Consider the following 27,511-nt stretch of genomic DNA (forward strand, 5'->3'; position numbering starts at 1 on the left):
AAACGTGCTTCTGGCTGATTTTTCTTCCAACAGCAGTAATTCACACTCAAAATACCATTAGGACCTTGCAGTTTTCCACAAAACACCGTTGCCACTCTCCCACATTATTCTCACACTGTTGTGCGTGTGGTTCAGAACGCGAGGCTGCTCTGGGGGCGGGCGGGTGGGGTGAGCGTGCCGCGTGGGCTCCAGGGTCCCCTCAGTGGGCCCTGCGGCTTTCAGGGGGCCCCTCCACCCCGCACAAATGTAGTATCTCTACTGAAAGGATTTTTGTGCTGAAAGTGCCCCTTTTTGAGCCATTTACATATGTGCCATTGTCCCCCAACTGACCCTCTTCTTACAATTCAATTGCAGAGCCGCTCGGAGGCAGGGCGGTACCACGTGATTCCCAGCCCCCGAGGGGGTGGTCTTCCAGCAGACTCGGTCCTCGGGCTGTGGAAGGGGGGCATGGTGCTTGCGGGGACCCCACGGGCCTCCCCCTGCTGTCTCAAGTGTCGTCCACACGGCTCTCTCCACAGGGGCAGTGGCACAGTGACGTCTTCAGTGGCCTGGGCAACATGACCCACTGCTCCGGGGCCGTCTACCACGGGATGTGGATCAATGGCCACCCGGTGGGTAGGTGCCTCTCCCACCCCTGCCTCCCCCTGTCCTCTTGTGGGGTCACGTTGGGGTCTGCTGAGTTCTCTCTCAGGTGGCCACGGGCACTCGCACGGCGGTGCTGAATGCGGAGGTGTTTGGGGTCAGGGGTGAAGTGAGATCGAAAACGCCAGCCCCTTTAGGAAAAACACACTCCAGTCAGGTTTCAAAAGGGCTTGTGACTGGTCTACCTTCGGCTCAGTCACGCTCTCAGGGTCCCAGGGTCTGGGGATCGGGCCAGTCTTAGGCAGGGTCCGCCAGGAGCACCTTAGGAACTTCACCTTGGGAAGAGACTCAGATCCCAGCCCACCCCAAATTAGGGATGTTGGAATCCCTGGGTGTGAAAGATTCAGGCAGGGGGCAAGCCATGTCCTCGCGTCCCCCTAACCGAGTCTCAGCAAATGCTGGAAAAAGCCTAGGACAGCTGACGCGGGCTCTGGCCTCACCCTGCTGGGTGCCAGGTTGTCCTCCCAGAACAGAGCGGGGCTCTCCAGGCCCCCCGTCACTGTGAAGCACCTGTCACCCTGCACATGTGCCTATGGTGCTCCCGCCTGCTGGCACGTCCTTGATTAGACTCAAGTCCTGTCCTAAGCTTTTCAACACCCTGAACCTTGTGCTGTGCCAGAGGTCATCACTCTCAGGGGGGGTCGGAGATTCAGGGGGAAGCGGACACGGAGAACACCGTCTCCAGCTGCACAGACCCCAGAGAATGCCCCGCAGGTCCAGCCTGTGCATGGACGCGCCCTGGCCAGTTCCCCAGCAGGTGTCCACAGCGCCTCATCCAGCACACATTGAGCTGCTGACAGACGCAAGGAGTGCAGGGCCGGAGTCCCAACCAACTAGCGGATGTGCAGGAAATTCCACTCTGTGCGAACCCCAATGCCGACAAGCCACTCACTCACAGCCCTTCAGCATTTAGTGGACCTCTGAAGTCTCTTTAAAGTAACCAGTTCTGCAAGAAGTTGCTTAAAAGTCACAGCTGACCCCCAGGATGGGGTCACAGCCTTATTTTAGTGACTGCCGGGGTCTCTGTGTGCGGTGGCTCGTGCAGGGGATTTACAGCCCTGTGTGTGATAACTGCGCATCCCTCTCCTTCGGTGCCCTGGGAAGCACAGCTGTTCCGTGGGAGGGCCCCAGCGGGGACGTGGGCTCGAGCAGGCGCTGGGCCCACCGCTCACCTGTGCCGAACCGTGCTCTGCTCTGCTCTCTCCCAGCACAAGCCAAGAGGATCGTGATTTTGGGTCCGGAGGTGATGGATGTGGCTCAGGGGTCTTCCTTCACGTTGAACGTCCAGCTGCAGCAGGACAATGGGGAAGTGGCCAGGAGTAAGCATCTCCAGGGTGACGACTGGATTTTCAGAAAGATAAACAGGTGTCAGGTTCTTAGGGTTAGGGACGAAATGGCACATGTGGCTTCTGGTACCAGGTGTCCTTGTAGCAGGCATGTGAGTCCCCCCACTGGCGGGAGGCAGCCACATGCATCGTGAGTGTGTGCGCGTGACCACGGCCATCGCACATCTCACAGGACAATGGGTGACTTCTCAGGGCCACTGGCGTCTGTGGGGCACCTCAGCCTGGCAAGGGGTGAGTTCCTGTGTCCTCCATGGGTTATCAGGGGAAGACAGATCTCCAGTAGCATCTGGCTGCTTTTTGAGGAATCATATGAGCCGGGCGGCGATGCTGAGGGTGGACCAGCTGGCCTCCCAGAGCGCTTCCCACCCGTGAGCAGAGTGCCCGGTGCGGGGAGGGGCCTTCTGGCCCGGCGGCAGGGCAGAGGACCCTGAGTGCACCGATCTGCCCCCAGGCGGTCACTGTGCGGTGGCCGGGGCAGGACCACCGGTAATAAACGCATGCCTGGGATTCTTTTTTTTTTTTTTTTTTTGAAGATTTTATTTATTTATTTGAGAGAGAGAATGAGAGAGAGAGAGAGCACATGAGAGGGGGGAGGGTCAGAGGGAGAAGCAGACCCCCCGCCGAGCAAGGAGCCCGATATGGGACTCGATCCCGGGACTCCAGGATCATGACCCGAGCCGAAGGCAGTCGCCCAACCAACCGAGCCACCCAGGCGCCCCATGCCTGGGATTCTTAATGTCCATTAGTTCACTTGAGTTCAGAAGCTTTGAGGACGGAGCCACGATGAGCAGCGTGGATCAAAGACAGTCACAGTTGGTTTAACAACCTTACTGCGGTGTCCTTTGTATAGCTTGAAATCCTCATGTATTAAGTGATTCCTTGATTTTCAGCAAAATCAGGAGATTTTCAGGAGAAAGACCGCTCCTTCCCACCTGCAGCCCTGTTCCCACAGATGTGCCCACTGTGGGCACTTGGTATGAGTGGAGTCCCACGACACGTGGCCTCTGGCTCTGCATCTCTGACCAGCGTCGTGTTGGTGCTTCGGTGACCGCGTCTGCGCTTGGTTTCCCTGCTCGTCTGTTGGCGGACATTTGGGTTCTTGCACTTTGGCAGCTGGGAATGTTTGGTGCAAGTTTTTGTGCGGCCTGTGTTTTCTGTGTCTCAGTTATGCACCCGTGAGGGGAGCTGCTGGGTCACATGGCAGACTTATGTGTAAACTTTCAAAGAAACGGCCAGACTGTTTCCCAAAGTGACTGCACCGTTTTACAATCCTGCCAGGGGCACAGGGCTCGATTTCCCCACGTCCTGCACATCCGCAGCCGTCCTGAGGGGGTCAAGCGGTGTCCCACTGAAGTTCTGAGTCGCGCTTCCCTCACAGCTGGTGGTGTGGAGCAGCTTTTCATGTGTTTTTTGGCCACATGTGTGTCTTCTCTAGACAAATGGTTATCCAACCATGCTGCCCATTTTTTTTAAATTAGGCTGTTTACTCTTCTTGTTTTTCAGTTGTGTGAGTTCTTTATATATTCTGGATACTAGTCCTTTATCAGATACATCTTTGCAAATAGTTTCAGTCGTGGCTCATCTTGTCATTTTCTTTAAACTTTTTTTAAAAAATTGATTGATTTGAGAGAGAGAGAGAGCAGGGGAGGGGCAGAGGGAGAGGGAGAGATAATCTCAAGCAGACTCCCTGCTGAGCGCAGAGCCCGAATTAGGGCTCCATCCTACAACTCTGAGATCATGACCTCAGCCAAAGTCAAAAGTCGGACGTCTTACCAACTGAGCCACCTAGACGCCCCTCATCTTGTCAGTTTCTTAATGCTGTCTTCTGAAGTGCAAAGGTTTTTAATTTTGATAAAGATTTGTCAATTTTTTCTTTTATGGATCATAATTTTGGTAATGTATGTAGGAATGATTAGCCCGACCCAAGTACACAAAGATATTCTGTTTTCTGCTGGAAGTTTTGCTCTTGCATTTCTGCAGTCCATTTTCAGTTAATTTTTCTGGATAAGATGCAGTTCTAAATTCATCTTTTCTCACGTGGATGTCCAGCCATCCCAGCACCACGTGCCAAAAAGACTGTCCTCTCCCCACTGAATTGCCTCAGCACCTCAATCGAGAACCACTTCACTGTAAGAGTGAGGGTTTGTGTCCAGACTCTGGATTTTGTTCCGTCGACCCACGTGTCTGTCCCTGCACTACTACCACACCTTGATTATTGGAGCCTCACCCTAAGTTTGGAAATTAGAGACTCCTTCAATTTTGCTTTCTTTTTCAAAATTGGTTTGGCTATTCTGGGAACTTTATATTTTATACAATTTTTTTAGGATCAGCTTGTCAATTTCTGCCAAAAAAAAAAAGCCTGCTGGGATTTTGTTAGGGATTGCTTTGACTCTGGCCAGGAAGAGCTGCCATTAACAGCGCTGCATCTTCCCATCCATGAACATGGGACACCTCCCCATTTATTGATATCTTTACTTTCTCTCGCCAATGTTTTGTAATGTTTAGTGTGCAAGTCTTGCACTTCTTTTGTTAAACTTACTAATAAATGATAATTTATCAGTAGTTATTTAGTTTATAACTTAATTATAATTTGTTCACTAATAAATGTGTAATATTTATTCTTTTTATACTATTATGGATGGAATTGTTTCCTTACCTTTATTTCAGAGATTACTAGACTACAACTGATTTTAAAATATTGATCTTATATCCTTTGACCTTGCTGAACTCATTTGCTAGCTCTGCTAGTTTTCCTGAGGATTTCTTAGAATTTTTCTATATAGAAAATCATCTAATTTTGCTTCTTACTTTCCAGTCTGGATGTGTTTTCTTTCATTTGTCTGCAATATTTTACATTCCCACTGGCAATGACCAAGGTCTCTGCTTGAGATCCTCGCCAGCATTTATTACCATCAGTCTTTTTGGTTCTAGTCATCCTACTGGGTGTGAAATGGTATCTTGTTGTGCTTCTGATTTGCATTTCCTTTTACAAGTAATGATGTTGAGCATCTTTTCATGTATTTATTGGCAATTTGTATGTCTTCTTTGGAGAAATATCTATTCAGATCTTGACCATTTAAAAAAAAAATGGGTAACTTGGGGCACCTGGGTGGCTCAGTCAGTTAAGCGTCTGCCTTTGGCTCAGGTCATGATCCAGGGTCCTAGGATCAAGCCCTGAGTTGGGCTCCTTGCTTGGCAGGAAGACTGCTTCTCCCTCTCCCTCTGCCCCTCCCCCTACTTGTGGTCTCTCTCTCTCTCTCTGTCAAATAAATAAATAAATAAATAAATAAATAAATAAATAAATAAAAACCTTTAAATAAATAAATAAATAAATAAATTTCAAAAATGGGTAGCTTGCCTTTTGATGTGAGTTATTAAGAGCTCTTTATGTATTCTGGATATAAGTCCCCTTATCAAATATCTGATTTGCAAATTTTTTTTTCCCATTTTGTGGATTGTCTTGCAGTTTCTTGGTAGTGTCCTTTAAACTCAAAAGGTTTGAATTTTGATGAAGTGCAATTTGCCTACTTTCTTCTTTTGTTGCTTGTGCTGTTGGTTTCATATCTAAGAAGACTGCCTAACTCAGAGTCATGAAAATCTACTCCTATATTTTCTTCTAAGAATTTTATATGTTTAGCTCTTACACTGAGAACTATGATCCATTTGGAGTTAATCTTCATGTGTGGTGTGAGGTAGGGGTCCAACTACATTCTTATGCATGTGAATGTCCAGTTGTCCCGGTGTCATTTGTTGAAAGGCTGTTATTTCCCCCATTGAATTATCCAGGCATTCTGTTTGTTAAAATTTTGTTTAAAGTTTTTGCATGTCCTTTCATGAAGGATATTGGTCTTGAATTTTTTTTCTTTTTTTCATTTTTAAGTTATCTCTGTACCCAATGTGAGGCTCAAACTTATAACCCCAAGATTAAGAATCACATGCTCCACTGACTAAGCCAGACAGGTACTCCGAATTTTTTTTATAATGTCTTAGTCTAGTTTTGCTATCAGGGTAATGCTGACCTCATGCTTCAATTTTCTGGAAGAGTCCGTGTTGAATTAGTATTATTTTCTCTTAAATATTTGGTAGATTTCAATATGAAGGCGATTGAGGCCTGCAGTTTCTTTGTGGGAAGACTTCTACCTACTAATTCAATTTCTTTAATAGATATAAGGTTATTTGGGTTATCTACTTCTTGAGTAAACTTTGGTGTTTTTTGTCTTTGAAGGAATATTTGTTCATTTCATCTAATTGTCAGATTTATTGTCGTAAGTTTGTTCATAATATTCCCTCATTCTCCTTTTAATGCACTGATACCACCTCTTTTGTTCCTACTATGGATTTTTTTTTTTTTTTGTAAAGGTTTTATTTATTTATTTGACAGAGAGAGACACAGCGATAGAGGGAACACAAACAGGGGGAGTGTGAGAGGGAGAAGCAGAGCAGGGAGCCCGATGCGGGGCTCAATCCCAGGACCCCGGGATCATGACCTGAGCCGAAGGCAGATGCTTAATGACTGAGCCCCCAGGGGCCCCCCTACTATGGATTATTGATGTCTTCTTTCTGTTTTGCCTGACTAGTCTGGCTACAAGTTATCAGTTTCATTGATAAACAATCAACTTTTGGTTCCATTGATTTCTCTATTGTCTATTTTCTATTTCTTTAATTCCCATTATGATGTTATTTCCTTGCTTCTGCTTACTTTGGGTTTAATTTGCTCTCTCTTTTTTTTTTTTCTTTTAGTTTTTAAGATGGAAACCAAGGTCATTTATTTCAGACCTTTCTTTACTAATATAAGAGTTTATTGCTATAAATTTCCCCCTTAGTACTGCTTTAGCTGCATCCTGGAAATTTTGCTAGGTTGTGCATTCATTTTCATTCAATTCAAAATGCTTTCTGATTTCCCTTTTGATTTCCTTTGATGACCCTTGAGTTATTTAGAAGTGTGTTGTTTCATTTCCAAATACTTGGAGATTTTCCAGAGATCTTTCTGTAATTAACTTCTAACTTAATTCCATGTGGTTGGAGTCACTCTTTGTATATCTACTGTCCCTTTAAATGTATTGAGACTTTTTTCATAGAATTTGTTCCATTTTGGTAAATGTTGTGTGTGCACTTTGAGAAGAATTATGATTTCTGCTTTTGTTGGATAGAATAGTCTATAAATATCAATCAGGTGTATTTTATTGATACCATCCTTCAAGTTTAGCATATGCTTGGTGATTTTTTATCTGCTTGTTCTATCAGTTACTGACAGTGGTATATTGAAATCTCAGATTTTTATGTCATTTAATTAGTTGACCCCTTATCATTGCAGTATTTTCTTTTTCATCCCTGGCGTAGTCATTGCTCTGGCAACTACTTCCTATAATATTAATATAGTCACTCCAGCTTTCTCCTAACTAATATCAGCATTGTGTATCTTTATCCACACTTTTACTTTTCATCTACTTAAGTCTGTATTTAGAGTGTGCTTTTTGTAGGCAACATATAGTCAGGTCTTGCTTTTTCATCCAATCTAACCACATCTATCTTTTAATTGAAGTTTTTACACCATTCACATTTATTTGGGGTTTTTTAAATTTTATTTATTTATTTATTTATTTGAGAGAGAGAGCAAGCACACAAGTGGGGGAGGGGGAAGTGGGGAAGGAAGAAGCAGACTCCCCACTGAGCAGGGAGCCAGACAAGGGCTCCATCCCAGGATCCTGAGATCGAAAGACCTGAGCTGAAGGCAGATGCTTAACCGACTGAGCCACCCAAGCACCCTACACCATTCACATTTAATATAATTATTGATATAACTGTTTCAAACTTACCATTTCACTGTTTGTTTTCTATTTGCCACTGCTGTTTTCTCTTTAAACTCTATTCCTACCTTTTGTGGATTGAGTATTAATTATGATTCCATCCTATCTCCTCTGGTGGCTTATTCATTATTGCCCTTTGTTTTCTTGTTTTAGGGGTTGCTTTAAGGTTTACAGTATACATCTTTAACTTATCGCAGTCTGCTTTTGAGTGATACCACACTACTTCACATATAATATAAGAACTTTACAATAGCACATACTTCTTTTTCTACAATTCCAACCTTTATACTATTGTTTTTATACGTTTGACATTCAAATATTGAATACACTTCATAATACATTATTACTTTTGTTTAGTCATTTATCTTTCAAAGAATACTTAACAAGTATAAAAGGAAATCCCATCTCTTACCCCCATAGTTCCCATTTCTAGTTCTCCCCATTCCTTCCTGTAGATACAGATTTCCACCTGATACCATTTTCCTTCTGCCTGAAGGACTTAACCTTTAACATTTTTTGTCCTACATGCTTGCTGGAGATTAATTCTTTCAGTATTCATGTATCTGGAAACATCTTGATTTTGCTTTCATTTTTCATAGATATTTTTACCAAGTATAGAATTCTGGTTCACTCCCAGCAGTACAGCAGTGCTGCTCCATTGTCTTCTTGTCTGCACTGCTTCTGATGAGAAGTCTGTTGTCATCCTTATCCATGTTTGCTCTGTACAAACATGCTTTTTCTGTGGCTGCTTTTAAGATTTTCTATTTGTCACTGGTTTGAGTAGTTTTATTTTCGATGTGACATGGTGTGGTTTTCTTCATGTTTCTTGTGCTTGGGATCTATTGATCTTCTTGGATCTGTGGGTTTATAGTTTTCATCAAGTTTGGGAATTTTTCTAAATAAATAAATCTTTTAAAAAAGGAAGGTGGTGCCTGGGTAGCTTAGTTGGTTAAGCGTCAACTCTTGATTTCAGCTCAGGTCATGATCTCAGGATCATGAGATTGAGCCTGTGTTGGGCTCTGCGTTCAGCAAGGAGTCTGCTTGGAATTCTTTCCCTCTCCCTCTGCCCCTCCCCCCACCCCCGGCTCATATCCTCCTGCTCTCTCCCTCTCTCTGTCGCCCCCTCTAATAAATAAATAAATCTTTTAAAAATGGGAGGATTTTCAGCCTTTATTTCTTCCAATAGTTTTTCCATCACAACTTCTTCCTTCCCTCTTTTAGGGGCCCCATTTTCCATGGATTAGGGTGCTTGAAGTTGCCCCACTGTTCATGGATTCTCTTTCCCCTTCCTTCCTCCTTTCTCTTTACCTTCATTTTTCTTCTTCTTTTTTTTTTTTTTTTTTTCCTTTTTCCTCTTGGTGTTTCATTCTGGGTACTTTCTATAGGTATGTTTTCAAGTTCATGAATCTTTTTTTCTGCAATATCTAATCTGTCATTGATCACATACAGTATATTTTTTATCTCATCGTTTTTGTTTCTAGAAGTTCAACTTTGTTTTTATATCTTCTGTGTCTCTGCTTATGTTTTGAACACATGGAATACAGTTATAAAAACTTTGAAAAAGTGTGCTTTCCTGCTAATTCTCACATCTGGGTCAGTTCTGGGTTGGTTTCAGTTGGTTGCTCCTCATTATGGACCATACTTTTCTGCATTCTTTGCCTGGTAATCTTTGATTAGTGCCAGACATTGAGAATTTTACCATTTGGGGGCTGGGTATTTCTGTGTTCCCGTAACTCTTGTTGGACTTTGTTCTGGGGCACAGTTGACACAGAGACAGTTTGATCCTTTCAGGTTTTGCCTTTATGATGTGTTAGGTGAGCTCCGTCTGAGACCCATTATCTCCATTGTTGAAGCAAGACCTTCTGAGAGCTTTGTCCGGTGTGCCGTGGCATCCGGTGTGGCCAACGGGAGTGAGCACTACTCCCAGTCCCATGCAAGCCCAGGCCTCTCCCACCCTCTCATGTGGTGCTTAGCCTGGCCTCCAGGCATTTCTTCACACTCGTGCACTGATCTGTGCTCTGCTCTGTCCCCAGGGACCCCTCACCTCTCTGTTCCTCTGCCTTCAGGACTCCGGGACTCCTACTGTGTGCCTGTCCTCCTGGCCTCCCGGCCCTGTTTCCTCACTGAGGAGGCTCCTGGGCTTGCTCAGACCCTCTCCCTGCACCCAGTCCACCTTCTTTCAAGCTAGTGACCTGGGCAGTTATGGAGTCCACACCATTTGTCCCCCATCTCTCAGGGACCTCTGTCCTTGCCTGAGGTCCAGGATCTTGAAAACCATTGTATTATTATTATAGTTTGTCTGCTTTTTTGGTTGCTTCAAGTAGGAGCATGAATTGGTTCCAGGTACTCTGTGGTGACCAGAAGCAGAAGCCGATCAAACCCCAGTGGGCCGTGGCTCTCTACTCCTTTCCTTCCAAGTCAGAGTGTTTGCAGTGTCTGCCCTGCCATGTCTCCTCTTCCACAGGGGCTGGATAGCGGGCCTTCACTGATACTGCTCAGTGGTTGTTGGCTGTCCTTCTGCACTGGACCTGGAGTCCACATGACCAGGCCCTGTGCTGAGTGCCTCGGGAGTGTAGACAAGGGGGACAGAGGTGGGAGATGGGTAAAAAGCAGCAATGTCTCCCTGGAATCAGGATCATGGTGGAGACAAAACTCCAGTGTGTCTGCTCATGGCCAGGGCGCCCACATGCCCCTGAGCAGGTGAAGCCCTGAGGACAGCCAACAAGGAGAGGCCCTCCCAGGGGCACAGCTAGGTTAGGCCTTAACCCTAACCCTGAGGCCCAGGCTCCCCAGCGAGGGGTGGAAGAGTCGGGGCAGGGAGGCCAGGAAGGGGGTCAGGGAACTCAAGTTGAATGTAGGTGTGGCCTGGGCCAGCATTGCTCCTGTGAGCTCCTCACAGGTGCCAAGGCCAGGACCAGGGAGGGAGAGACCTGGGTTCTGGGGGCCATTCCTTGGCACAGCCTGCTCCTCTCTCCTTTCCAAGGCGAGGATGGCCGGGTTTTGAAGATCTCAGCCGGCGTCAGGTATGTGCAGCTCCCGGCCTACTCAGAGGTCAGCTTCTTCAAAGTGGACAAGGACAACCGAGAGCCACCCATCCAGACCCCATTGTGAGTATGGGCGACGCTGGAGGACATAGGAGGGATGTGTGGCCTGGGGGACAAGGAGGGATGGCCCAGAACTGCTCTACCCAGACCCGTCTCCACATTACTCGCACACCAGCCAGGAACCCGAGGGCACTGGGCACCCAGCAGTGAGCGTCAGACACGATATGCTTGGTCTAGTGGAGAAGAAGCAAGGGCACCTTCAGGCAGTGGGGGCCGGGCAGGGAGCCGGGGGTGGGAGGACTGGGGCCGCAGCAGGGTTCACATGGTCCCGGAGCAAGACTCTCTCCTCCTCCTTCCCTCCCTCCTTCCCGCTCTCTTAGTCTCAGAGGGTTGCCTCAGCTCCTCCTCCTCCCCAGAAGGGCCCCTAGGCCACCGTGTCCCCACAGCCAGGTGTCACCCTCCGCTTGGCGTCCAGCAAAGCCCAGTCCCACCCATTCCCTTTATAGTGGGTTTGACTGCATTGCCTATCCTCTGTGGAGTCCCAAGTCCGGGGGCCTGGAGCCCAGAGCTGCCCTGGAAAGTGCCGGAGATCCGCCGCTCCTCACGGGGGACCTGCCATCAGACACCTCTCGGGGCCAGAGGGACATGCCCAGTGGCCTTCCCGGTGAGTGGAGTTAGCCAACTGGTTGGCGGTAGGTGGCATGAGTGCTTAGGGGCATGTGGGGCAACAGCGGGTGCCCCGGAACCTGGGCAGGAGGAAAATAAAGCCTAGAGAAGCCAGGCACAGTGACCCTGGAGGAGACAGGACATCCCAGGAAGATGTTGCCGGGCCTGCGCAGGCCTCTGCTCTGCAGGGCCAGTCTCCGTGGCTGTGGGCTGAGGGGCAGGCTGGGAGCTACCTGTCCTGGGCATCCAGGCCCCTCAGGTGCAAACCCAGTGCCCACAGTGCGGTGGGGAACAAGCGGTCCCGGGGGCCCCCCCACAGTGGCCGTCCTGCACTCTCCACGGGCATGTCTGGTCATCGCCGTCAGTGTAAAGTCAGGTGGTTTGTTCGTGCTCCAGGAGCCTGGTGGGAGAATGCAGCCTGGGCTGATGGTCTCAGGGTTGTTTCTGCATCTGTCAGACCGAGGGCTGGGCCCAGAGGCAAACCCACCAAGGCCACGGTTACCAGGAGGCCTGTGGTCAGCCTGGCCAGGACCCCCGAGTGTAGGAGCCGGGCCTCGTGGCCCCCACCCGCCGAGGTCAGCCGCCATTTGCAGCCCTAATGGTCATGCGGGTTCACCTGGCTTTCCGGCTGCCTCCACGTCTGCCCAGAGCACACAGCATCTCCACATGCACTTGGCTCCTGGTGCCTGAAAACCTGCTGCCGTGGAGTGCCTGGCCTGGCTTTTCCATGGATTATTCCGGAATGACTCCCGGAAAGCCGAGTGCTCAGGAGGTAAATCAAAGTTTCTTCTCTGCAGTTCACTGTGTCCGGGGCCGTGACTCCTCCCACACAGCCTGATGCATCATACAGCCTTCATCTTACTGGGGGGAGCGTTTGCATTACCCGAGGCAGCCCAGCCGAGCATGGCCATGGGGTCCCGCCTGGTCACCTGTGCCCGCCACCGCCCCAGGAAGCTGCACCAGATCCTCGGGGACCACGGCAAGCTCAGTAAACAGGGCTCAGGGGTCCCCATCGGGCAAATTCACGTGCACGTTAGCTGTGGGGGCCTTCACGCTCTTCTCGGCCCTTTGAAGGGGGGCCCGTCCCCGCAGTTAGGATCCCAGCCCTGGACACCGCAGACGGGTGCTTCAGAGTCACAGAGCAGGACAGGCGGACCCGGAGTGCTGCGACAAGGCCCATGGCCAGACCCGGGCCTGGGCCCTCGCTGCGGGGAGCCCCATGCCGGAGGGGCAGGCGGGGGCCCTGAGGCTCGTGGGGTGGAGCCCTGGGGGGCCTGGCCACGACCCCTCGTCTGCTTCCAGCCCAGTTTATAGAAGCAATTTTACACTGCAGGGCAGAAGAGTTCTCATATTTCCGCGTAAAAACACTCTCTGGGCGCCACGCCTTCCACCGGGAGGGATTTCAGAGCCTGTAATGAGGTCTCCGTGGAAACCAGGCCCGGAAAGCGGGGCCATGTCTGCTCCTTGATGTTTGGTGCAGGCGGCCCGGGCCTGGCCCACTGTGCAGGTCTGGGGGGCTCACCGCTCGGGGAGCGGGCCTCACCCCATGCTCGCGGGGCTGCTCTCAGGCTGCCAAAACGTTCAGAGATGTTTCTAGCTTTGCTAGGATGGGGGTGTGGTGCCGCAGAAAACTATCTTTGGAGAGACCAGGGGGAACATGCCCTTGGTTTTGTGAGAACGCTCCGCACTCAGGTTTGAGCTCCGCAGGCATCCCAGCTGCCTGTTGGAAGCTCTGCAGCCGAACCCGAGGCCCCCGGTCCTTGGCCAGGTGCGTCTGGGGGCTGACGCCAGACGTGGGGTTGCTGCTTCTCTGCCCTCTTATGGCTGAGCCTCTCTGTGCAGGCCTCCTCTTCTGTAAAATGACAAGCGACCTCTGCCCCCAAGATTGCCAACCCCATGGTGAGCCCGTCCTGTCCCCTCACAGGGTGGCACTCCAGCGACCTGCACACCTGCCCGGGGGTCAGGAAGGGTCCCCTGTGCTTCTGCTCCTCTCATGGGGATCGGTCCACCCCCGAACGCTCTGGAGGACATTCACACTGAGTGTCCTGTCCCCACAGCTGCCCCAGAGCACCCCTCGCCCGGCCGGTGCCCGAGCCTCCGGACGTGTTGGCGGGAGCCTGGGTCTGCTCTGGGTCACGGACACGCGGGCCGGCGCTGTCCTCTGGTGCCTTCTGCCAAGAGGGGTGAAGCCGTTGTAAATGTCAGCTCTGCCGCGGGTAGGATAGGGTCAGCCATAAGCAAGAGAAAACCCGCATGATGATAGCTTAACCAAGGGAGCTTGCTGCGTGGCGTCTAGGAGGCTCCAGCCGTGGGGCAGCCCAGCAGTGCGCGAGACCCTCGTGCCGGGGAGAAAAACCCAGAAACGGCCCCAGGGAGACCTGGAGCTGCTTGGGTGGGAAGCAGGCAGGCTTTCTCTCGCTCTCTCTCTTTTTTTTAATGAAGTGGCTTATTCTGTGACTATATGGGGATAGATATCTTTAACTCGTAAGTTCTCTTTCCCCTTGTCCTAAAAGACGGCAAAATGTGTGACATTCCATGGCAGCCCCCACGCGCACGGGGAACATAAGTCAGGAATCTTTCCCTCGGACGAGTGAACGTCTGTGTTCTCAAAGCCAAACCGTAAACCGTGTCGTTCTCACTCTTATTGCTGGCCTGGCGCAGCGCTTTCTCGCATGGCTCCCGGATCCCGCCTCTCTTCCTTCTGCCAGACCTTCACCAAGGACCCCTGAGCCCCGTTCAAGCCTGCAGCGAGCCAGGAGTTCCAGCCAAGAGTTACTGCGTCTGCCTACCTGGGTGACAGCCACATGCGCCGGCCTCGGGGTGGGGAGGGTGGCACCTGCTGAAGCCGCCATGGGCACTTGCCGCTGCATTTGAAAGTCTTGGGGAGCACCCACTGGTGGCCCCCAGCCTGCAGCCAGGACACACGGACAGGCCTCCGAAGTGCAGGGCAGAGACCGCAGCCCGGAGGGTTTCAGGCCGAGAGATCAGTCGATACATGCCTAAAATAGATTGGGGCAGAACATGTCCCAGGTGACTGTCCCTCTGGAAGCCCTTCCTGTGTCCCCGAGCAGGGATTCCACTGAAATGTTCTCCCAGCACACAGACTCCAAGCCCAGGGTTTCCCGCTCAGCCCTGGGTCACAGGCGCCATTGGACGCCCTCCCATGACCGAGCACGCGCCACCACACAAGCAGGCAGGAGCCCGGCTCCCGCTGAAGCCTCATCCCGCAGCTGCGCTCTTGCTCACCAGGAGCACCCCCACCCCAGGTCCATGCTCCCGAGCGCACCTAGGAGCCTGCTTCTGACAGCAGAGCGGTGGCTTCGACCCCACCGATGTTCACGCCCACGTGGACGTTCAGAGGCAGGGGCGATGGCCCCGTGATCACCAGGGATCCCTGTTCTCATTGCCTCTTCTCCTCTGTGGTCCTTCCTGCACCACCTCGTGGCCCCAGGGGGTTGCACAGGGGCCAGTCATCAGGCCCCTATTCCCGGCAGTGGGAACTGGAAGCAGAGGGAGCACGGCTGGTCCCTTCTAAGAAGCGTCCCTTCCAGGACACCCCGTCGTTCACCCCTCGTTGGCCAGAACCTGGTTACGTGACCATAGCAGGCCACAAGGAGACAAGAAATACAATTTGCCAGCCAAGATCAGGTTCTGTTACCAGAGAATGGAGAATGGATATTTCGTGTCATTCAACCATGCTTGCCTGAGGGTCTGGAAGCCACAGGAGCGAACCCACCTTCAGCTCACAGCCGAGAGCAAGGCCCTGGGCCTCCTGCCATCTCCAGGGAGGGACAAGGCAGGTGCCCTCCCTCTACATCTCTTTGTAGGCAGTGTCTCCTGCGCGAAAGCACCATGTCCCCCTATCTCATGCCCCTGTCCCACGACAGGGCTGTAAGGCACAGATCAATGGGTCTGGTACAACTGGGGCTGGAGGTGAAGAAGCTTAGTCTGTCAGACCGATGGGAAGTGTGGGAGATGGGGTCCCACAGCATCAGGAGCTGCTGAGGGCCACAGGGAGCCCCGGCCCCATTGCCCCTGCCCTGCTTCTCTGTCTCAGGGTCAGCTCACGGTCAAGAAACAGTGTGGGCAACCACCCTGGTCCTGGACAGGGGGTCCCCTTCCCTAACCGAAGGGGTGGGCAAAGGCAGGGCCGGGTGGGGGCCTGGCCACCAGGTCTGCTCCCCAAGCAGCCTTCACGCCGGGCTCGGCATCACAGAACACCTGGCAGGCCTCCCCTGCAGCCTTGGCTCCTGGGGGTAGTGCTGGGTGCGGGCCCAGAGCCCACCTCACCCCACCCCACCCCTGCCGTCTGTCCCCCCCCGGCCCCGCCCGCCGCGCTCCAAGAACCAAACAGGAAGGATGCGCCAGTTCAACAGGATGTCCTTGCCCACCTCACGGTCAGATCTTTGAGTACTTCAGGGTTTCCTTTCTCAGCGACCAGGAGGTTGGGTGCCAGGGTGAGGAGAGAGGGAAGGGGCTGGAGCTGCCCTACAGGGAGGCATCGCAGCGGGAAACCAAAGCAAAGCGGCATTTAACACTTAAAAGCAAGTATCCATGCTTCTCCAAGTTCTTAAGCTCGTGTGCCAACACCGGAAGGCACGTGGAGCACAGTCCCCAGCCTGCTGCCCCGCCGTACCCCCAGATTTCCCCAGCTGCGTTCGCCGGCCCCTCCAGTCACTGAGAACGTGGAGCTGGATGCCGGCGCCTTCCAGCTCGCGGCCCTCGCCCTCGCCCTCGCCCCACGGGGACCAGCTTCTCGGCCCTTTTCCTCACCCATCCAACCCACAATTAAGAAAGTAAACTCTCTAAAATCTTGGTTTCCAATTACGCAAATAAGTAAAACGAAGAGAGAAAACGCTTTCTCTTTCCAGAGGCCCCGTGTCAATAATATGTAATTGTGAAAGTCAGTATTCGATTATTTTGTTGATATGAAATAGTTCAGTCGCTGAATTGTTTTAACTTTTGAACAGACGATGTGCTTTTCGTTGAGAACAGGCGATTTCATGGGCGTGGATGATCGCCAGGTTTTCTAAACCCTATTTTGGTGAAATTACAGCACCCACATTTTAGTAACAAAGCACATTGATGTTATATTCAAAAAGATTTTTATATTTAGACGCTTAACCTTTTGTAATTCCCACCCACAGCTTTAAACGGTAGCGCCCTTTTATGTTAATTGCCGTCAGTGGGGTGTCTGCTCGCCCCCTGGCAATTTAGGCCCATTGAGCCCTAATGCAGGTGCTGATAATTGCTGCAGGGACATTGTCAGGCAGCGGAGCCCAGGGGCCCAGACAATCCCCCGTAAATTGGATTTGGGAACCTAATAAAGCTGTAGCAGGGAGAGAACCTCAGATTGCTTCTCTCTCTCTCTTTTTTTTAAATGCACAAAACCCTCCCAGGAAATGTTCCCAGCTGATCTGAGTGGTCCCTCTTTTCCATTTGTTGAACAAATGGTTTTGAGTATTCATCGGATGGGATCTACAAAGAATCATCCGTAATTGTAAGATGATTTTAAAAATCAAGGTGCCCTTTGCCGCTAATCCAATCGTGACAATAAAAGTGACGGAATGGGTAGCAGAGAACTTCTGGAAATTTCATTGCCTCTTGGGGTGGTAACATGTTTTAATATGAATTGTCTATGGTTAATTATGGCAGAGTAGCTGGCATGAAAGGTCCATATTTTTAAAGGGAAATTTGTGCTGTAAATTTCTCGTCGAGGAATCCTACCACACAGAGAGAATGTCCCTGACAAGAACAGATACCCCCATGCCTCCGAGGCCAACGCAGGGAGGACCAGTGGGATGAACGCAAAAGTGAGGGGGCGTGTCTGCCTGAAACCACGCATCCGAGGGGTGGGCGGCCACAGGACCTGAGACCACAGCCCCTCTCCCCTTCGGCTCCCTGGTTCCCCTCCTTCCTGCAGCTCCTGGCCTGGGGCCGGGAGCACCTGCCACAGAGCGGGAACCCCAGGAGCACCCACAGGACCCCAGGCAGCAGGTCTCTGGGGGACCCTGCAGAGAAAGGAGAGAGGCAGACAGGCCTGGGCTTCCGTCAGGCTCTGCTGGTGCTGCACCCCGTGGATGTGCCTCGGGGGGACGGCTGCTCTGGCAGGAGCAAACTCCGCTCTAGAACTAGGCGCAGAGCCAGCTCAGATGTCGTTCTCACCCTGGCTCTGGCCTCAGAGGCCTGTACAAGGGGGGACCCGGGGGGCTCCCCAAGATGGTCTCCATGCCCACACCACAGTGAGGAAGCCCTGCTTGGGGCAGGGTGGGCCCCCTTCCCCATGGCCCTGGGGGATTTAGGCCATCTGCTGGACAGACCCCAGACCGCCGAAAGCCACCAGGCCAGGCAGGGACAGACACTGCATTCGTGTCCTGATCTGCCTCGGGTTTAGCCTTTGACTGTTGAGGCACAAATGGGAGGGGACACATCCCACCTGCCCAGCTGCCCGTGTGCAGCCCTTCTCCCTCCTGGGACCGGCCAGCAGGGGCGCCTGGTCTCCTGCGGTCAGAGCCCTGCTTGCCCTCACCCTGCGTCTCAGGGCCTCTGGCCTTCTTCTTGTCAGCCCCAGCGCTCTCCATCCACTGGGAGTGGGCACAGTGCTTGAGTGGGCCCCTGCCCCAGCCGGTAGGGGCATGGGGCTCTCCTGGTGCCCAGTGTGGCCCCTGGGATGCAGGAACCACTTCAGGCAGGACACTTGAGGAGGGCAAGAGGCCAGGGCACACCTCGCACCCTGACCTGTCCAGGATCCCCTGGTGAAGGTTCTGGGGAGGGGTCTGCTTGGGGTCGCTACTGTCCTGGGCGGTGGTGGGTGTGGGGCAGGCCCGGCCCAGGCCCCGTGGTGGGCAGAGTCGGGCCTGGACTGGCAGGGGGATGCCCAGGGCAGGCTAGAGGAGCAGGTGTGGGGCGTGGCTGAGGACCAGCCCCGGGACGGAGGGGACGTGGGCCAGGCGTGCGCGTGCGGGTGGGAGCTCACATGCGGGAGAGGCTGCATGGCTGAGTGTGCGCCCGCCAGTGCGTGTAAGCATGGGGTGACCGGGAGTGTTTCTACTTGTGTGCACCCTCGTGTGCAGACTGCGTGCATCTGTGTGCAAGTTTCCCGTGTGCAGAGAACGTGTGGGGTGATGTCTCAGTGTGTGCTCGGACCCCTGGTCACGGCCAGCTCCTCAGTGCCCGGCCCTCACCGCACACGTGGCTGGCGGTCTGCAGGCCCCGCAGGGTCCAGCTTCCTTTTCCTCGTAAAGGCCACTGGTCCATGGCGCTCTCTCCCTCACCCGATTGCTCCTAGAGACACACAGAGACCCTTCATCTTTCCCAGAAGAACGCAGGGCAGGGAGCTCGCTTTTGCCAGGAGAAGCACCACCTCATCCCGAGGCCAACTCCATCCCTCTTGGGAGGCCTGCTGCCACGTCTGGAGACCTCCGACCTCTGGACCCGCCCAGCGGAGGGTCCCGCACCACTGTCCCGGCCTCTCCCGCCCCTGCAGGTGACCCTCACATTGGAAAGCTGCCGCGTTCCGGGCCCCTTCGTGGCCCCCGAGGCCTCTGCCCAGGCCTGTGCTGAGAGCCCTGGGGCCTGCGGCGCACAGAGCAGCTCGGGCCGGTCCTCCTAGGACGGGCAGCGTCAGGGGGCAAAAGGGCTGCGGCGGCAGCTTGGGAGTCCGAGCACAGCCCGCCCTTTCAGCAGAGCCTCCCTGGCAGCCGCCCGGCGCTTACCGGCGCCCAAGCATCGTGAGGTCAGCCTCCCGTCAGACCCCGCGTCCCTGGGCCGCTCCTAGGGGCCCCCACTCCCCACCCCGCTGAGCTGCCCCCGCAAGATGAGAAGCAGCAGCCCCGGGGGGAGGCACCCTGTGTGGGCGGCGGGCTGCCCGTCTCAGCCCCGGGGGCTGGGGTCCCTGTTGGCCATCTCGGGGGCGGCCCGGCCTCACTCTGGCCCCTCGGTACAAACAGCCTGGCCAGGGAGCCTTCTGGAGGCGAGGAGCGGGGGGACATCAGAGACAGGCTCAGGAAGAACCCCCCACATTTGTGCCCCCGTCCTGGGGTTTGCCAGCAGAATCACCCCCTCTGTCCTGTCCCATTTGCGAGTCCAGCCCCGCAGAGCTCCAGGAGGGAGTCTGGAGACAGCAGTGTGCACTCGGGTAGCGTTTGGGGGAAGGGGACGTTTTAGCCACTTGGCGGGGCGCACGACCCCCTTTAGAAGTGCCCCCTTCAGAAGGACGCACATACAGGAGAGGACAGGGCCGCGTCAGAGTGCTAGTTTCGGGGGCAGCAGCGCGACCTTTATTTTCTGAGCATCCAGAAAGGACGTGGGCCAACGGGGACAATGGCTTTGTGTCAAGTCCATTTTCCACGCTTCGGTAAAGGACGGGGAAGGCAGGTGTCAGGTTCCTCGTCAGGAACAGTCCGTGGCCCCCGGCGTGGGCCCTGCCGAGTGCAGCCCAAGGGGCCGGGGGTCCTGGTCCACGCTGCGGGCCCCAGGGCTGGGGTTCTGATCAGCTGCGCGCCCACCCCTCCCCGCCAGGCCCCACGAGCTCCCTGAGGGCCTGGTTCTCACACAGGCTCCTTGGAAACTGTTGAGTTTGAAAGCCTCTGGATAAAACCATGAACCAAACCTGCCCCAGGCCTGCAGTCCGGATGCGACCTTAGGCGCCCATGTGGGGACCATCTGTGTCTGGGCTGGCTCCCCGGGCCTCTCCACCCCGGCTGCAGCCTGTGTGGACACGTGGGGCAGAGGTCAGGCTCGGGGCTCCTGGCAGGGGCTTCTGGGACTGTGCAGGTCCTGCCCCATGGTCGTGTCGAAGACAACATCTGAGGCCCCATCAGGCCAGCCCCACACTGGACAAATGGACGGGTGGGCAGGGAGCACGCGGCCCAGAGCGAGCCCTTGTCCGGCGACCTGGGCCGTCCGAGAAGGGTCCCAAGGGTGCCCACCCGGCCCTGCCCAGCACTCGCGCAGCCTCTTCTCCCCCTGGGTCGTGGAGACCCGGCCCCACGAGTCCTCTGCCTTTGGCAGCGACCAGCTCCTCGGCTAATTGAGCCTGCTCTAAAGACTAATGCAGTGTGTCTGGTCACCTCCACGTGAGGCGGCTCTCGGCCCCTCAGGGCCGATAACAGTTAGTTTTTTGATTCACTTAAATGAAGAAAACATTCCAGCCTGTGGCTGGCCCTCCGCCCGGGCCCACGGCGGCCGTTGGACGGTCGCGGCCCGGCCTCCGCAAGGCTTGTTGACTCCGGCCGCCGCTCTGCCTTTGTCTCCGCGTCCTACACAGGTGATTAGGGAGTCTAATTGAGTTGGCTGTAAAAAGATAATTAATCGACATTTCCTCCCAGAGAGGTCAAGCGCCGATCTCCCCACTGCGCAGCCTCCCGTTACGAGCCCCCCACCCCAGCCCCCCAAGGCAGCAGTGACCTTTATCTTGCGGATAATTAAAATCGACATAAAGGTTTTGGAAATAACTCCTGAGAGCTGGAGTCAGCATCTGCGGGTCGGGGCCCTGCCTCGTGGGGTGGCCAGGCTGGGGAGCGCCCCCCAGAGTGGCCGGGAGCAGCTCCAAGGGCCCCTACAGGCCAAGGCGGGGCCCTCACCCAAGAACACTGTCCCATCAGGAGCAGGAGGGGATCTTGGGACACTTGCTTCTCCTGGCGGCTCCCTCGGGGCCGTGGGGCCCAGGTGGAGGAGAAGGATGGGGTCCCCAGAGAACCTGATTCGCGGTGAGGCAGCTCTCTCAGAGGGGTGGGGGCTCTGGCCAGGAGCGCGGCTGGGGACGGGGATCCGCGCTGGCCTGTGCTGTGGGCCGGGCGGTGTCCCTCCAGCGTGGTCCTTTAGCAGAAGGTAGTCTGACATCCCCTGGGGGGCACCTACCCGCAGGGCGGACAGGGTGAAGAAGGGGCTGCAGGAGGGGTGAGTGTTAGGGGTGCACGTGGCCACCCTGTGGCAGCGGGACACGGCACCTGCAACGATGCCCCGGGTCGGGGCGTAAGCAGAGGCCGGAGGGGCCAAGCGTCCAGAGGCTCGGCCTGCGGCAGGGTGGTGAGCCAGGATGAGGTGCAGTGAGTAGCGGAGTGGCTGGTGCTGGAGGTCCTGCGGCCACAGGGCTTGGTGTGTGCTCAGGACGCAGGAGAAAGTCAGTGGGGGTTTGGAGCAGGCGGGGCCCTCCCCCGGCGGTGAATCCATGCGCTGGGAGTGAGGGTGGGCCCACGATGGCGGCTATGGAGACACCAGGCCTGAGGGGACGCCAGTGAAGGGAGGGGCAGAATCAAGGATGTCGCCCACGTTTCTGGTGGAGCAAGTGAGAGTGGGGGATGGGCCTGCAGGAGTAGGAATTGGGTCTGGGGGACCCAGAGCTCCGTCTGGGAGGCAGCCCGTGGAGATTCCTGCAAGGATCTGACCCCGAGGAGGCCGGAGCTGGACCAACATGGTGCTCACCTCCAAGCGCAGTAAGGCGCCCACCCAAAGGGGGTGTGGATGGGGGCAGCAGCGTTGGATGTCCACCCACAGAGGCGGCGGGGGCGGTCAGTTGTGGCCACTGGTGCCCAAGAGCAGTGCAGGCCCAGGCAAGGTGCACTGGTGTTAGGGCCGGGGACACCGGGCCGAGGCTGTGGGAAACCCAGATTCTGAACTCTCCTGGTGAAGCTTTGAGCTGACAGCACTCTGAGCAGATGCAGCTGTAAGTGGATTAAACTCCTACGCAGCCCAGAGAGCCCCCTAGTTCTGTCTTAGGGGCAGAGCAGGGCCTGCAAGCCTCTCCCAGACCTTCCATGGGGGGCGGGTGCACACTCTATTGGAGGCTTGTGGCCAGGCCGAGACACCACCCACCCCACAGCGCCCTGGGCCACAGTCCACGCACGGGAGGGTGGCAGGGGACGGCAGGCCCGGCCTGTTGGGACATCTCACGTGCAGAGCAGATAGAAGCTGAGTGACCGCTTGGGTGTACGAGCCGGGAAGCCACGGTCCAGCTGAGACGTGGAGGTGAAGGAGGCCACGGGGCCGTGTCCAGGAGGAGGGGCCCGTGTGTGGGGACTGAGCTTGGCCAGGCTCGGTTGTGCCCCGAGCACCAGAGGTGCCCATCCCTGGGAAGGTGGCAGCAGGCCTGGGCATCACATCTGAGAAGTGGGCACGGCGGGGGCGGCGGCCAGGTTTGCGAGCCCCATGTGCGGAAGGGGCCAGCGTATGCAGGGAAGGGACCTCGGCGCCCTGTGGGCCCGAGCAGGCCAAATCTAGAAGACTGCCTCCCCGACGCACACACACGGCTGCTTCGGCTTAAGGTCATTGGCGTTGGGTTTCTCTCGGTTTGGACAAGAAGGGGTCTCTGGTCCACTGGCAATGGATGGCGCAGAGGGAGACCTGTGGTGGTGAGTGGGGAGGGGCGGATGGGAGACCAGGTGATGGCGGATGTCAAGCCTGTGGCTAGAAGACGCGGTTTTACTGAACCGCCCTGGCTGTCCCCGTGCCGCCCCGCCCAAGGGCCCTGCTGAGTTCAGTGACATCCATGCCACCAGGCAGAGCGTGGAGGTCAGCAGGGCGGCGCCCTTGGCTCTCTGGGCCTGGCTTCTCCTCACCAAGTGGATGTAATGACGGAACCTCTGCTCGGAGAGGCCCGGAGATTTCTGGGAGGATCGGCCTGCGGCGGCTTGGCTCCGAGCGGAGGGAGGGGACGTGCTCCAGGCTGGGTGTGCCCGTCCCCCCCCCCGGAACCCCCACCCCGGGAAACGTCATGTTGCTGTCGGAGGTGCATCCGCGACCCACTCTTTTTTTTTTTTTTTTTTAAGATTTTATTTATTTGACAGAGAAAGACACAGCGAGAGAGGGAACACAAATGGGGAGTGGGAGAGGGAGAAGCAGGCTTCCCGCCGAGCAGGGAGCCCGATGCGGGACTCGATCCCAGGACTCCAGGATCATGACCTGAGCCGAAGGCAGTCGCTTAACCAACTGAGCCACCCAGGCGCCCATCCGCGACCCACTCTTGCGCGGTCACCTGGACGGGGGTCTAGGGTACTGAGCCAGGCTCTTTACCGTCCGGAGGCAACCAGCTCTGCTCGAGCCCACTGGAAGCCGTCCGTGCACTCGGAAATAGAAACTATGCCATCAGCCCCGCGGCCCCCAGTCATTGCCCAGGACATAGCGTGAGGACAGCAAAACCTAATGGGGAGAAGGGCATTAGTTAAAAAATGTCCTTGCCGGAGGACAGACTTTACTTTTTATAATGCACCATAAGGATGAAATGAAGACACCTCTGAGAGAAATTATTCCCTACCTGTGATTTGGAAATACTTCTGGGGCCCATCTGCAGAAGTCGGGCTCCAGGGAAGGGGCCTTCATGCTTACAGCCCCCGGGCCCCGTCCAGCCTCCTCCCTGAGGTTTGACCACTCCTGCTGGTGGCTTCCCCCTGACGGTGTGTGAGCGCGGGGCAGGGACCTCAGGACAGGTCGGTCAGGAGAGCCGGGAGCCCAGCCCCTACAGGATAGCAGGTCCTGATGCATGTGTGTTTGGGACAGCCCCGGTGACAACCCCGTCCCAGCCGCCAACTTCCTGTGCATGGGACGGAAGGAAGGGGACAGCCCAGTGGGGCAGGGCCTGGGGAGGGAAATGCCCCGTCCCCCTCACACCTTGGGGTGCCAGGAGCAGGGGAATGAAGAAAGCCAGGAGCGACAGGGTCCACCGTGGGGGTACCTGCTGCAGGGCTGAGCCCAGCCCACTGCCATTCTTAGATGCCAGAGGATTTGGGGGTCTCTTGGAGGCTGTGCCCCTAATGGGGGCTGGGGGCTGCCAGTGGCTTCGTGTTCCATGCTCGTCACGCAGCCATGAAGTAGAAATGTCCTCCTCCTGGCACACGGAGCAGGAGAGGCCCATCCCGGCCCAGTGCAAGGCCTCCGACCTGGGGCCTGTCCAGGCCCTGTCCCGGGCACCCAGGACCCTCCCAGCCCCAAAGAATCTGCCTGCCAGGCCCTCATGCTGGGCCCCAAAATATACCAGCCTGGAGCCTGCTATGTACGCCAGGCCCTGCCCCCTGCCCGGCCACTCACCCGGAGATGGCCACACGGCCAGTGCTCTGGGCAGCAGGGCTCCAGCACCCCAGGCCCACGTGGCCGCCCGTGGCCCCAGCTGGCTCAGTGGCAGAAGCTGCATTTCAGAGAGGCCACGGGAAGGGTTCTCTCCAATCCTGGCTTCGTGCTACTGCAAAGGGTCTTTCCGTTCTTCACTTCTCAGGAGAGACCTCCTCCTCCTCCTGGGGATGCGAGCCCCACTGCCCTGAGAACTGCCGGCCCGTCAAACAAGGTTGTGCCCTATTCTCGGACGTCCGCCTTGGGCCCCCACCGCCCGGGTACAGCCCCGTCCTCTTCCTCGACGGCCTCCGTGAGGTAGGGGCAGGGAGAGCCCCACCACCACCCCCGCCATGGCTCAGCCCACACACTGCCCAGCACTGAGCCAGGGCACCCGGGAGCCCCTCTGAGCCCTCCCCCATCACTCCTTCTAGGAGGCAGACTGCAGGCCCAGAGGCAGCCTGGGCCCCGGGAGGACAATGCCCGCCGTGCAGGACCCGCCAGGAGGCAGCAGGTAGGAGAGGTTGACCGACTCGGGGCGTTTGCGGGTGTAGCCTCCCAGGTGCGTGCAGGCAGAGGTCAGGGTGCCCGGGGGCTGCAGGTGCTTCTGGGGCCTGGACAGCAGGAGAGGCCGGGCTTGCCGCCTCACAGGAGCCCAGCCCTGGTCCAGTCGGGCTCAGGTAGGCCCGAGGTGGGCAGAGCAGGGCGGCCTGCTTCTTCACATAATGCCAGTGGTGGGGAAGCTGCGCCGGTCCTTCCTCCGGGCCGGCTGGGCAGAAAGGGATGCTCCTCGAGCGTGCGCAGAGGCCGGGAGGGGCCCACAGCACGGGCAGAGCGTTCCTCACTGTTGCGTGCCAGGCGGCCACGGGCTCACCACACGCCAGCCACATGCCTGCCACAGGCCCGGGGTCCCCAGCGGCCTGTCCTGCAGCAAAGCAGACCCACTGGACAGGGCTGCGTGCCCCACTGCGGGGGCTGAGGAGACCGCCCTCGCCAGGACCGTGTGGCCCAACTGAGTTCACCTCGCTCCCCCCGGGGCTCCCCCAGCAGCTGGGAGCCGTGGAGAACTGGCTGCAGCACCGTGGGCCACACACGGGGGTGCAGAGCCCCCGCCCCCCCTCCCCCCCGAGCAGAGCAGACCTGGGGCTACAAGCAGGACATCCTGACTGCGGTGCGCCGACCCTGAGAAAAATCACCTGCTCTTGAAAGACAGGAGCCCTCCCTCGGGAGACAGGGTGCACGGGGCCCAGCGTGGGCAGGGCGGGGGACAGCGTGGCCCCTCGGCGACGGGGATGGGTGCCAGATGCCCACCTGCGAGCGAAGGCAGGCCTCTGACGGGCGCGTGTGGTCCCATCTCCCAGGGGCCGAGGCGCCCGCGCTCGGGGCGCACCTCTCTCTTCACCCGCCAGCCAGGGGGCTGCAGAGAGAGCCACGCTCGTGGGCAGAGGCCTGTGGGCATAGACCCGATGACGAAACTTGAGGAAACTGAGAAATCGAGGAGAAATGGGAAGAGGGCCGCCACAGCCTGACGCCTTCCCGCAGTGAGATTGCTCATCGCTGACGCCAGTGGGCGTGGGCTGGACCGGGACTCCCGGAGGCTGGCACCGTGTCGGCCGGCTGACAAGCCTTTGATCCCGCTCACGCGGCAGAGCCGGGACGCGCTGTTTCCCGGGGAAGGTGCCTCCCTTGTGTGTGGCTCTGAGTCATGGTGTGTGAATTAACTATGAGGCCCGCTCTGCACAGTAACTAGAGGAGCAGAGACGTGGGAAAAACGGCCAAGATCTGCTAAACGTGGAGACGCCACGGCCACCCAGTGTTTCAGTGGCAGGAACGCGTGTGTGGACCAGAAGCGGACACAGCTGCCCACAGCCCCGGGCTCCAGGCTCCGGGCTCAGGGCTCAGGGCTCAGGGTTCTGGGCTCAGGGCTCAGGGCTCAGGGCTCAGGGCTTAGGGCTCAGGGCTCTGGGCTCCAGGCTCAGGGCTCAAGGCTCCGGGCTCCGGGCTCGGAGCTCAGGGCTCAGGGCTCAGGGCTCAGGGCTCAGTGCTCAGGGCTCGGGGCTCCGGGCTCGGGGCTCAGGCCTCTGGGCTCCGGGCTCCGGGCTCAGGGCTCAGGGCTCAGTGCTCAGGGCTCGGGGCTCCGGGCTCGGGGCTCAGGCCTCTGGGCTCCGGGCTCCGGGCTCAGGGCTCAGGGCTCAGGGTTCTGGGCTCAGGGCTCAGGGCTCCGGGCTCAGGGCTCAGTGCTCAGGGCTCGGGGCTCCGGGCTCAGGGCTCAGGCCTCTGGGCTCCGGGCTCCGGGCTCCGGGCTCAGGGCTCTGGGCTCCGGGCTCAGGGCTCCGGGCTCAGGGCTCCGGGCTCAGGGCTCAGTGCTCAGGGCTCGGGGCTCCGGGCTCAGGGCTCAGGCCTCTGGGCTCCGGGCTCCGGGCTCCGGGCTCTGGGCTCAGGGCTTCGGGCTCAGGGCTCCGGGCTCCGGGCTCAGGGCTCCGGGCTCAGGTCTCAGGGCTCAGGGCTGTAACCGTGGCAACTTCGAGCAAACAGAAGGCCCTCGCTGTCCGGTCCCTCCTGAGGAAAATGAGGGAGGGGTCCGACTGGGGTCCTCGTCGTGGGGGGTGATAGCACCAGGAGGGAGGGGTCCGACTGGGGCCCTTGTCCTGGGGGAGTGACAGTCCCAGGAAGGCACGTTTGTGTGTGGAATGCTCCGCATCTTTGTGAGTGAGCTTTGTGAGCTGGTGACATGGCCGTGACGCATTCTTGCCCCCATCTGAGGTTCATGGGGGCTGTTGCCCCTTCTCCCCGGGAAGCCCGAATCTCTGGGCAGCCCAGCTGACGACTTCTGCATATAAGAAGCCTGGACAGATGGTTTTCATGGTGAGCTCCAGTGGATCTCGTGACTTGGGGGGGCACATTTGCAGGCACAGGTCTGAGCCTTGTTGTGGCTGTAGAGCGCCCCCCTGAGCCCCCTCCCCTG

General features: G+C 56.3%; 1 protein-coding gene across 8 annotated transcripts in view; it reads left to right on the top strand.

Annotated features, from left to right (window-relative positions):
- MORN1 (MORN repeat containing 1) overlaps positions 1 to 27,511 on the top strand; it is a 53,866-nt gene that overhangs the window by 14,393 nt on the left and 11,962 nt on the right. For 3 of the 8 annotated variants that reach the window (XM_064590079.1, XM_064590082.1, XM_064590085.1), the window contains 6 exons: positions 519 to 615; positions 1,851 to 1,961; positions 10,779 to 10,902; positions 11,346 to 11,503; positions 24,713 to 24,864; positions 24,981 to 25,060. In XM_064590079.1, coding sequence (XP_064446149.1) covers positions 519 to 615; positions 1,851 to 1,961; positions 10,779 to 10,902; positions 11,346 to 11,503; positions 24,713 to 24,864; positions 24,981 to 25,060 — 722 coding nt within the window. Of the gene's footprint in view, positions 1 to 518; positions 616 to 1,850; positions 1,993 to 10,778; positions 10,903 to 11,345; positions 11,504 to 12,302; positions 18,288 to 24,712; positions 24,865 to 24,980; positions 25,061 to 27,511 lie in introns of those variants that run through there. The other 5 variants (XM_064590081.1, XM_064590084.1, XM_064590083.1 and 2 more) reach the window with 5 other exon arrangements.

The sequence above is a fragment of the Mirounga angustirostris genome, unplaced genomic scaffold (genome assembly GCF_029215605.1).
Source record: "Mirounga angustirostris isolate CCGP_5_RB_7025 unplaced genomic scaffold, mMirAng1.0.hap1 SCAF_4, whole genome shotgun sequence".
Classification (NCBI taxonomy): domain Eukaryota; kingdom Metazoa; phylum Chordata; class Mammalia; order Carnivora; family Phocidae; genus Mirounga; species Mirounga angustirostris.